General features: G+C 27.6%; 1 protein-coding gene across 3 annotated transcripts in view; it reads left to right on the top strand.

Moving 5' to 3' along the window:
- The window catches only part of LOC127064759 (uncharacterized), a 79,626-nt gene that overhangs the window by 37,062 nt on the left and 29,776 nt on the right, over positions 1-12,788 (top strand). For all 3 annotated transcript variants that reach the window (XM_050996285.1, XM_050996284.1, XM_050996283.1), the window contains one exon: positions 12,316-12,538. In XM_050996285.1, coding sequence (XP_050852242.1) covers positions 12,413-12,538 — 126 coding nt within the window. In that variant the 5' untranslated portion in view covers positions 12,316-12,412. The remainder of the gene's footprint in view (positions 1-12,315; positions 12,539-12,788) is intronic.

Raw genomic sequence — 12,788 nt, 5'->3', positions numbered from 1 at the left:
ATTACTTATAGATATGCATGTATATTACGTATACGTATATACACTTATACTCGTATGTGTTTATGTATATACAGATGTGAGTATATATATATGTATGTAATTGAAATGGATAAACGGCGGCTGGTAAAAGCGAGGATAGAATAAAATCGTCTGTCGTCGATTCAATCGTATATTAAATACGATATATCGACTTCGATTTCCTTTAAATCGAATCGTTAGATAGCTATCGTTAAAAATTTTTTACAATACTTTCTATCGCCATTTTCCATTTCCATCTATCTAACTTTTCCTTTTTTTCCCTTTCTTTTCCTTTCGAATTTTTTTTACTACGTCTTTTTTTTTCTTCTCCACTTTTTCTTATCATTGTTATAATTCTTTTTTTCTCTTTTCATTTCCGTGTAAAGAATTCTTTCGATAAGTCGATCTCATTGAAATCCATGATGTTTGTGTAAACGTTTTCTATAATCTTTAGGAAATAATGGAAACATGGGAATTTATTGGTATGATTTTTTATATATTATCGTTAGACTTTACTTTCATTAGAAACTTTTTATGTACGTATATATGTACGTATAATTTACGTATATATTATTATTATATCTTTCTTTCACATATGGAACACTGAAAAAAAATTTTTACAAAATGAAAAAAAAAATAAAACGATAAGAAATAAAAGAAAAAAAAAGAATATATTCTCAAATAAATCCTCAATGATCTACGAAAATAAAAAACAAAGAAGAAAAAGAGACGAGATAAAAGGAATCGTACGAACTATAAAATAATCTAATAAGTATCTAAAATAACTATTATCACACACTTTTTCTCCAAGTTACTCGATCGTCGAGTTAACGCACTGATTAGTTCAAAGAACCTCTTTTTTTTTTTTTTAATGCTTCAGAGATTAAACTCGGCCTTCGCGAGTAAAAAGTTATACGTAAATATACACAGACACAAACAAATAAACAAACACATACACACACACACACATAAATATAATTCAATTTCGAACGATACAGATATCCTTTTTACAGCACGAAGGATAAAAATGTGTAAGTTAACGAGTAAGAACTATGATGATGATGATTATGATGATGATGATGATGATGATGATGATGATGATGGGTGAAAGTGGGCAATCGTGTACTATGAATTCTGACACGTAACGTCTGGAAATGGACCTTGACGATATCTATGTATATATGTATATCTGTATATAATACCTACATGTATACGTACACGCAAGGTTGCTGAATATTTCAGCAATGTTAAGAAAAAAAAAAAAAAAAAAAATACAGAGAAAAAGAAAGAGAAGATATGAACGAAAAGAAAAGAAAGGGAAGTATTAACAAAGGTATCTCGAAAATAGGGTATACGTAAAGAGGTAAAGTACTTAGTCGATATTTCCTGGACTCGCGATCCAGGTTATCTGCTAACAATTGTTTCCAAATCTCCTTCGATTGTCTCGAGTATGTGAGCTGTAACGAGTCTTGAATTTACTCTCTTTCTTTATTGCAAAATCTTTGCTATTTTATTCCATCGATAAATCGATATTGGTAAATAGAATATTGCATATATATCGTATGTGTATTTGTAAAAAAAAAAAGATATATATATATACATATGTTTGTGTAAATGTTTTCTATAATCTTTAGGAAATAATGGAAGCATGGGAATTTATTGATAATTTTTTTATATATTATCGTTAGACTTTACTTTCATTAGAAACTTTGTGTGTGTGTGTGTGTGTAATTTACGTATATATTATTATTATTATACTTTTTTTTTCAGATACAAAACACTGAAAAAATTTTTACAAAATAAAAAAAAGAAAAAAGATATTCTTCATTGAATCATTTCAAAATAATAAAACGATAAAAAATATGTAATATAAAAAAATATATATATAGTATATGTATCGTAAATTATATCGTAAATTATATCTTAAATTATATCGTGATATATTTCTGAAAAATAAGTCAATTTGGAAATTAATACGTGAAGCATATATATGTATGTATGTATGTATGTATGTATGTATGTATGTATGTATATATGTATATGTATATGTATATATACATATGCGTATATAAATACGTACTTACATACGCACTAAATGCGTCTCTACTCAATATCAATTGTTTTAAAAACATGTCATACTGATAATCAATTCACGAAGACAAGTGTATACATAGTCACATATGTATGACATATTGATGTATGATTTTAAAACATTGATAATTAATTGACAAACATACATACATATATATTCATACATATATACTTGATATATATTATCTTAAATATACAATAACATTGGTAATTAATCCAGGAACATACGTACATACTTGATTGAAAAACACATCGCTGTTATATATTGGTAATTGATACTTCACCACGTGAACAAATATAAATATATAAAATACATCCAAATACTTTTTAAATAATTTCTAAGTACAAAAACAAAAAAGAAAATATACGAAATAAATTTCTAAATACGTCTATACTTTTTTCATATAAAATTATACAATAAAATACTATATACTAATTTTATATAGAAAAAAAAAAAAATACATATATCGATAAATAAATATCGATAATCAAAGCCACTGAATTCTACGTAATTGAAAAAATAAATTATCTTCAAAAATATATTCGATGTCACATTATTATGACAATACGCAGTGACATATAACACCATTTAATTTTTCATTTAAATTAAAGGAAGCAGAATGAAGATAAAGAGAATAAAAAAGAAAAAGAGAGAGAGAGAGAGAGAGAGAGAGAGAGAGAGCTATAAGTACTGACCTACGATTCGAGAGGAAGAAGGTTTCAAGCATTCTCCTGTTAGTCAGTGATCACGAAAGTGATCGGTAAGAAGAGATAGAAGATTGTAAGTAGGTCAGTACGGTGGTAAACTCTGGACTGGTCCTCATGGATTGCGTCCAGTGCCGTAAAAGTTTCCTTTTATTTCTCTTCTTTCTTTTTTTTTTCTCTTTCTCTTCCTCTCTCTTTCTCTCTTTTTTTATCTCTCTCTCTTTCTCTTTTTACCGTTTCTGTTTCACATACATACATGCGTACATACACATATTTATATATATGCATATATACGTACATACATCAGGTATATGTATGTGTATGTATGTATGTATGTATGTATGTATGTAGTTCGAAAGGAAACTTTCGTCCACCATACCTCTTGCCCTTCTTTATTATACCAATCGATTCGATTTTTATCATGCAACGTCCTTTCTATTTTACTTCAGTATAATATACAATACTCTATATAGCTCGTTTCATACGATCAGATTATTTTTAGATATCGGTTTTATACCATAAGAGAATTGACCTCGATCGCGAAAATTTTAATCTGAGATCGATTGATTTTTTTATTCGTAATAATATCGTATATCGTATATCGTGTATTTGTGGTATTACGTATATTTAATAATGATTCGAAGGAATAGTTCGTTCATTGTTAAACATTGTGAATTAATTTGTGTATCCTTGAAAACAATTATTCATATCGATCATCTGTCTCTTAATTTTTTGTTGTTCAAAATTTTTTACTAGATTTATATATATATTTTTTTTTCGGAAGATGGGAATGATTTATATTGATAATTTTATTCGTTGTTTAAAATTTTCTATAAATCTATAATTTTTTTTTTGTATAGATCTGTAGATTTATTAAATACTTTCATCACTCTTTATTAAATATAGATCATATAGATTTACGTATGTTAATAATTTCGTTTCATAAATGAATCGTTATTAAAAACTTGTAAAATAAATCTATAACTTTATCTTATCAAAAAGAATGATAATAATATAAAATATATAAAACTTGCATATGGTAGTAAATTTAATTTGGATAAAATGTTTAATATATTAACATAAATTAATTGATGAATGACCTCGATCATTGGTATTCTTCAAGATCAAAATGGCGTTGAAAATTTAACATCAATCTCTTTCTCTCTCTTTCTCTTCCGTATATCATAAGTATATGCATATACATGTATGTATACATATTACACATAATTTAAGATATTAAAACGTCAGAGTGTAAGCATAGGTCACAAAAGTCGCACGCAGACTGTTGCAAAAGATCAACGAACGATCGTACGATCGTGATCCATATAAGGTGTCGCTATTATTAGAGTATAAGCGATCTCGTTTGCGAACTTTACGATCGACAATGTTGCTCGAAGCACGTTCACAAAGATCTTAGATATTCGGTTTATAAAACTTTATTATATCCCTTTTTTGTTTTCAACAATTTTCGTTACATAAAATGCATTTATTTACGTACAGAATGAGATCAAAAGTTTTGCAAAGTCAGAAAAAAAAAATCAGCTGCTCCATTTCGAGACTAATTAGTTTTACGATAATTTTCTCTTTTTATTTATTTTTTTTTTATCTTTTCTTGGAGACCGGTAAAACTACTAATAAAAGTCTAGCTCGCTGAAAGCTTGCTTGTGCGTCTGAAATAAATGTCTACAAAAATAAATAAATAAATAAATAAATAAAAGAATATAATATAATATAATATAATAAGTAAATAAAAATAAATATATGCAAGTATATGAATAATAAACAAACAAAAAAAAATATCTCGGAGAAATAGTAATCTTGATTTTTAAAAATAGCTTGAAACTTTTGTACTATCCTGTATCTACATATTATAAATGCATCCATATCCGTATATGTACGTATAGACGGTTATAATAGTGTACGAGACGATGAACTGCAAATTTCACGCATGGAAGGAGTCGAGCTCCACCTTCGTCATCCTTCTGAGAGCTCGGAAACGGTCGAAGTTGAAGTTTTCTCGTAGGAGGAAACCCGTTAGAGTGTTTCAATGAGGTTGCCGTCTGAACGATCATCGCCTACGTTTATCTCTCGTTTTATTTTCCTTATATTATCTCTATCTCTTTATCTCCCCCTCTCTTGCCACCCCCTTCTCTTTCACCGCACCTCTTTCTGTCTATTTGTCTATTTTCTTTTTCTTTTGTACGGTCTATTCGATCTATTCAGTCTCTCTCTCTCTTTCTCTCTCTCTCTTTCCGTCTATTTGTCCTATCTTTCGTTTGTCTATCATTTTTTCTATCCTTTTCTATCTCTATTTTATCGGCCTTCTACTATCTCTTTCTATCCATTCGTTTCTTTCTCTCTCTCTCTCTCTCTCTCTGTGTTTCTCTTCCTTTCTTTTCATTTACAAAAAATGACCAAAAGTTCTTAGTTACTAATAAAGATCGAAGTTACTAAACGATTTTAAAAGACGAATAAAAGTTTGTTCAAACTTTTGAAAGTCGATTAAAAGTCGACAAAAATCGGGACCACTACAAAAAAAAAAAAATCGTAGTTATATATTTTTACAGTTTTACGTGTTACTCTTGTAGTTCGACGATTCAACTGATGTTGAACAAATTGATGTTGAAAGTCGCGGAAAGGAGTAATTGATTATTTTTGTAATCATCTGGAAATCTTTCGATCTATCTAGGAAGTATTTAGTACGCCTAGAGGAAATATCGGACATTGGAATTTTTCTATTTAAGGAATTTTTGCGTTTGAGCATATTTTCTTGTTTTCTTGCGTCTAGGAAATTTTTAGAGAATTGTTGTATCCGAGAAATTTATTTTTGATCGTGTGATTTCTCTCTCTCTCTCTTTTTTTCTTCCTGATAGATTTACTTAAGTATCTCTTTTCTCTTTTTGTCTATACTTTTCTATTTTTTTCTCTCTCGTTTTGTTTATCTTTCTCTCTCTCTCTCTCTCTTTCCTTCTCTTATTTTTTTCTTTCCGTCTATCTCTTTTTTTTTCTATTCGTTACTATAATCATATTTTTGTATTTATATGATCGTTTTATCTTTCCACTTGTATAACCGTACAATTATGTATGACCGATAAATGTCTTCTCGTTTATGATGGTCTACCTGTTCTTTCCGTTTTTCTTTTCTTTTTTATTTATTTAATTCTCTCATTTTAATAAAAAAAATTCGTCTTTCAAAAGATAAATATCTATTAAACGTGATTTATTTCATTCGCGTCCGACCTATTAATCATCTTGACGAGCAGTTCAACAAAAAGCTATGTTCTTTCGAGATAGCAAATAACTTCGAGAGATACAGACATAGTAATATAAGGTTCGTAGAGTTTTGTTACGCAAGTAAAATTCTAACAATAAGCGTGTGGTTAGTTTTATGTTTGGAGAACATTTATGCGAAATAAATTAGTGACTATTAATATTTAGATAGTTTTAATTATTCATAATAATATAGTTTTCATTATATATAATATTTTTAGATATCTTTTTACAACAACAACAACAACAACAACAACAACAATAATAATAATAATAATCACTTTTGCCTTTCTTTTTTCTCCTTTTATATACATATATATATATATATTGGGCTACATAAGTGTATACATTTTTCTATTTAAATACAAACATTCTTTTTTTTTCAACGATTCATCATACATCACTACAATAACCTATATAAAGTATGTAGAAAATAAAGTATTCAACAAAATGAAAAAAATGAAGAATATAAAAAATATAAAAAGAGAAACAGTTTGTGTATAGATGTAAAAAAAAAAAAAAAAGTATAGACTCGATTTCTATCAATAGAAATTGTAATACTGACACAAAGACCTTTAGACGATTCAAAGTCTAAGTCTTAATGAATTAACTTATTTATCATTTAAAAGATGAGATTATCTTTCGAATGGACACATCTTATCGATCGATCTTTCAACTCGAAGTTAGATCAATCTGTCACCATATGTATTTCTCTTTCTGTAGACCAATAACCGTTTCTCTTGAGAACCGTTATCGGCAGGTTCTAACGAACCATTGAGATATCGAGTTACATATACCGATGCCAGACGCCATCTTGGTACCTTCCTTCGATATTATTATATCTATTTAATTTCGTTCCGCCATAACGAGTTATGATTTTACAAATGTTCATAGCCTACAGCTTCTTTTCTCTCTCTTTCTTTTTCTATTTTATTTATGTTTTCAATACTATATATATATATGTGTGTGTGCGTCTATGTATCTTTTTCATTGGTCGCTTAGAGTTACTCCGATTCGCTCCACTTCCTCCATTCTTCGGCCTACATCGTGACTTCGAATAGAATTAATCGTTTGTTATTCGCTCGAGTAACAACACGGATTTATACTAACACGGATGTTCTTCCCGATGTCTATCTTTAGTTCTTTTTATTTCTTTTTTTATCTTTCTTTTTTTTTTTATATATATATGGCAACGTTTTCCGGTTGGTAATTCATATCGATTAGTTCTGTAAGGAAGCCATTTTCTATGGTTTTCGATTGTTTAGTTAGTTAGTCACGTAAGATGGTAGTAATCACGATAGTAATTCGTAGTATTCATCATTTGCTTTACAATTGCATTATTCTGCTAACTTAATTAATTAATCGAAAATAGAGAAAGAGAGAGAGAGAGAAAGAGAGAGAGTAATAAAGTAACGAATTAAATAACAACTAATTTTTTTTTAATTTATTAAAATTTATACTAGTAATTTTAATATTATTATTTTATTGTTATTCATTTTTTAAAAATTGATTATTGTTAAAAATAAATTGGAAATTTGAATGTTGTTATCAATATTAATTATATTTAATTACAATAATAATAATACATTAATATATTTATTTTTAATTCTAATCAGTCTAGTCAATCCTTCTAATCTCCTATCTGTCATATTTCTAATCCACTCAACTTACACAAATTTATATTAATTACAACGACTAAGTAAAAAAATATTTCTTAACAGTTGAATCGAGTTCTAAAAAATCTTAAAAATCCGCTTAAATAATTATTATAATGTTCTATAATTATAAAAAATAATTTCTAATCTTTCCTCATATATAAATATACGTGTGTGTAAAAAATGAAGTTGACATTGGCCATTAAAAAAATTTCAAGGGCAAAATATCTGTATTAAATATAATTAAAAAAGGATGTCAACTCAAGAACTCAAGAAACTCATTCTTTTTTGTATGTCTATACATACACACACACACACATACACAAAATGGGCGTTACTATGATTGTCTCACACGTGTCGATGACTTAGCTTGGTCACTATTAACATCTCATTGAACGTTGACACGTTTTTATAATCAGTCACGATCGTTCTACAGACGATCTCACTTTTAATGCAAGACGCATCGTATTTTAAAGATAAAGGGAAAGAGAGAAAGAGAGAGGAAGAAGGGAGAGGTTGAATAAAAAAAAAAAAAAAAATCACTTGGTCGATACTGCAACGCATAATAATAAGTTAGCACGTTAGAAAGATAACAGTACCGAGAGTATTCCATGCATCATCATCATCATCATCATCACCATCATCACCATTATTATCATTAACATCATTGTCATTGTCATTGTCGTATGAGACACTCGTAACCCATATCAACAAGCTGTCATTTTGCGAATCTTATTTCTATTGTTATCATTATTATTAATAGGTATTTAATTTTCTTGACCGTTAGAATTCATTAGAGATTTATGTGAATTATGATTTAATGTTCTTTAATATCACAATTGATTTTAAATTAATAATTATCGGATAATACGTATATATGTATTTTACACTTAGGTATGTATATACTTATAAATGATCAAAGTACAAGACGAACCAAAAGTTTCTTCTCTACTGTTAGTTTCATTAGATAGTATCTATTTATTAGATAATTATGTATTTAATATGTTTCAATATCTATCGATTTTAAATCAATAACTATAAGGATTATTAAAATATAGGTGATCAAAATATAAGGTACATCAGCTGGTATTGAAAATAATAAATTATTCTTTTCGACAAAATTTTCTGATCAATTAATTTCTTTCGAATTGTAAAACTTTTCGGATCGACCTCAATTTTTCTCTCTCTCTCTTTTTTTTTTTTCATAATCTCTACTTTGTTGAGAAATTTTTAATAATAATCATAAAGGTATTAATGATCTTACTTTAATTTTTTTTCTTTGTAATAAATTTTTATGAGAAATCTGTTGATAATAATTTCTCCTATTAATTTCATAATTATAGGATTATTATCGTGGTATTAGTATATTCGATCTTCTCTCTCTCTTTTTTTTTTTTTCTTTACAATAAATTTTTCATAACAATTCTGCAATGCGTTTCTGTCTAATAGTTATGATTAGATTTTTATTAAAAATGATCATTCTTTTTGATAAACATTTTTTTCATGCTACAATATATCTATTTCTTTTAAATCGATAAGATTAGTATTATAATCTTGTATCTTTCTTTTTTGATTTTTTCATTTCTATAATAAATTTAAAAAAATTATTACTTATTTCTTGGATTAAATTAAAAATGATCGTTTATAAAGAACGTGTTTGAATATAATCGCAGTAAATACATAAACATATGTACATATAAGTCAGGTTTTTTCTTTTTAAGGACACACGTGTGCCAAGCGTATTTTCTAAAATGAAATTTGTCAGGGGACTCGTAAACGAAAGTGGAGCAACAACATTGCGTTATTCAAGGACGATGAGAAGATAGTCAATCTTGTGTCCTCTATCGAAACACGAATAAATTTCTAGGTCAAATATTATATAACATATAAAGAGGATATTGGAGTATTCAGTATAATCGATTTATAAATTTATATATGATTTTTATATAATTCATGCAATTATTATATTTTATTTATATCAACTGGAAAATCGAGCATTGATTATGAAGGTTTTATTTCTACCCTAATTTATATATTACAATCAATAATTTATAATAATTTTTTTTTATCGATATAAATCACATATTTTATATATATATATCCACACACACATATACATATAATATTTTAATTGCATTCTGACAATTTATTTATTATTATATACATATATAAATATAGGGTTTTGTAATTGTTTTATTTTTTTTTTTATATTTTGTATTTCATAATTTATGATTAGATTACACGCGAAATATTTTTTTAATTATTTCGTCGATATAAAAACAGAATCATGATGATGATGATAATGATATCAATGACGATGATGATGATGACGATGATGATAAGGATAATGTTATGGAGGAAAGAAAAAGCTGATTCAACAATTATCTTCTATCTCGGTCTGTTAATTAAAGCATGTATATGGCAAATGCAAGAACGATCATTGAATTAATTTGTGTGCCTCATTTCCATCTCTTTGCCATTTCCCTCAAACATTAAAATTTTTTATTTTCTTTTTATTTCGTTAAGTTAATCCTTTTATCGAAATAAACTCATTTTCGAACGACTTGGATACAATTGTGTGCAAGCAATATATATATATATATAAAAAAAAAAGAAACGAAACATAAAATAATAAATAAATCTAATTTTGTCGAGATATTGAAATTACTGAATTTTATATATATATATATATATATATATATATATATATATATATATATATATATATTAAAAGTAACTAATAATATATCGTTTATCATATAAACTGTAAAATCTCAAATCAATTTTAATTTCAATTAAATCGCTATTTGAATCTAAATCAATCGATCGTAATACAATTCAAAATTTGTAATATTGCATATTTGAGATATATCGTTAATATTGAAATCTTTTGAAAATTACTTTTCAGTGTTAAAAATTTGTAATCAATGAAATTCTTTTTAACTTATTCAAAAAAGTAATGAAATTAGTAGTGAAAGTAATGAAATCACTTTACATACATACATGTATACATATAGCACAAACACACGAACGTATACACATATCTAAATACTCTTACCGTATAATTACAATTAATAAAATCTACATATATACACTTAAAGTTAAACGATTTGCATAATCTAATCATACCGGTTTAATTAACGAAAATTATTCAAAGAATTGAGAAGAAAGAGATAGACAAAAAGAGATAGAAAAAAGAGAAAGAGAAAGACAGAGAGAGAGAGAAAGAGGAACAAAAATATCGCGGAAGTAAATTCGATAAGACGAGAAAATCATTACTACGATGTAATGATACAGAAGGAAAGATTCCTTACACAACCAGCAATAGCATTAGCAATAGCAATAGCAATAGTAACAGCAACAGTAGTAACAGTAACAGTAACAGCACACAACTTCGATCGTGGATTACGACACATGACAATGCCAGCGTGCAATTTCACTCTCGTCCGAATGAATAAAAAAGAGAAAGAAAGATAGACATAGACATAGATAGATAGATAGATAGATAGATAGATAGACAGATAAATAGATAGAGATAGATAGATCACAATTGCGCCATTTCGTCGCGCCGGACGAGAGATTCGGGCGGACCTAGAAAGCGTCTACGAAATGCTAATTCTTTCTAGCTTAGTTTAGCTTAGGTTAGTCTTAGCTTGGCTATCGTGCGCTTGGCCAACCAACCTAACGCTGACGAGAAAAAGAAATTCGCGAATGAAAAAGAAGAGAAAGAAAAAAAAAATAATAGCAGTGGTGAACGTGTCTAGAACGTGTCCAAAGAAAAAAACAACTTCGTGTAGATATATTACGTTTATCTCTCTTGATCTTTGAGAAAAAGAGAGAGAGAGAGAGAGAGAGAGAGAGAGAGAGAGAGAGAGAGTGTGTGTTTGCAAAAAGGTCAGAGACATCAAGATTACTTCGAATATTCGGTTATCTCTCATGATCGTTTTATATATTTCATAATATTATCTTAAATAATGAATAAAACAAGATTTATTTATATATGTGTATGTGTAATATGAGTGTAGTAATACACTAATGTCGAAATGATTAACAAATTTGTTATAGATACGTATATACATACATACATATATATATATATATATATATATATATATATATATATATATATATATATATAGTTATTCAGTAATGTCGAAATTTTCACAAATTAAATATAAATATAAATGTGTGTGTGTGTGTGTGTACGTAGGTACGTAGTAATTCAATAATTTCGAAATTTCGAAATTTAATATAATATATGCCTATATAAGAAATCTCGACAATTATTCTTCAAACTTAAATTTGTCATTATTCATTCGATGTTACGTCAATCTTCGTTATTACAACACGAATAACATTTTAAATAAATATATATATATATATTAACGATAACGACGTAACTCTACGAAATCTCGTAAATTATGAGAAATATTTCTTAATTGATATTAACATATATCGATCAAAAAAAAAAAAAAAAAGTGTTATCCAAATATTTGTTGAAATCACAGTGTTGTTTTATATTTGGATACTTATACGGTGCTACGATATTAATGGAAAATTTCGTTTTCGTTTTCAGACGTTCGCCGGCACGAGGATGAAAGGTTACGAAGATTGCAAAAGGGCGCGGATTAGTGCTCCAAAGGAACAAAGGTCTTTGATTGTTACTACCGGAAATGACTATGACGAGCATGGCTGTCGGCCCGGGTAGCCTCGTAGCACCTCCAGCTATGCTAACACCGAAGATGTATCATCTACAGCAACCTTTAAATCCACCACCATCTTCGCCCACATCTGGGAAAGTGAGTTCATAATATACATGTATATATATGTATGTACGTACGTACGTACGTACGTATGTATGTATGTATGTATGTATGTAATGTATGTGTTATGTATATATAGATCAGTTATACGTATTCATATTTGTTACTTTCGTTCATTCATTTTCATATATAATGTTGAATACGAAATTGCAATATACATTTCATTTCTCTAGAGATAAGAGATGAAATTTAATTGCGTTGAAAGGAAAGTTAATGACTTCAATAG

Source organism: Vespula vulgaris, chromosome 6 (genome assembly GCF_905475345.1).
Source record: "Vespula vulgaris chromosome 6, iyVesVulg1.1, whole genome shotgun sequence".
Lineage (NCBI taxonomy): Eukaryota > Metazoa > Arthropoda > Insecta > Hymenoptera > Vespidae > Vespula > Vespula vulgaris.
The sequence above is the reverse complement of the archived record's forward strand: the minus strand, read 5'-3'. Positions and strand labels throughout refer to the sequence as shown.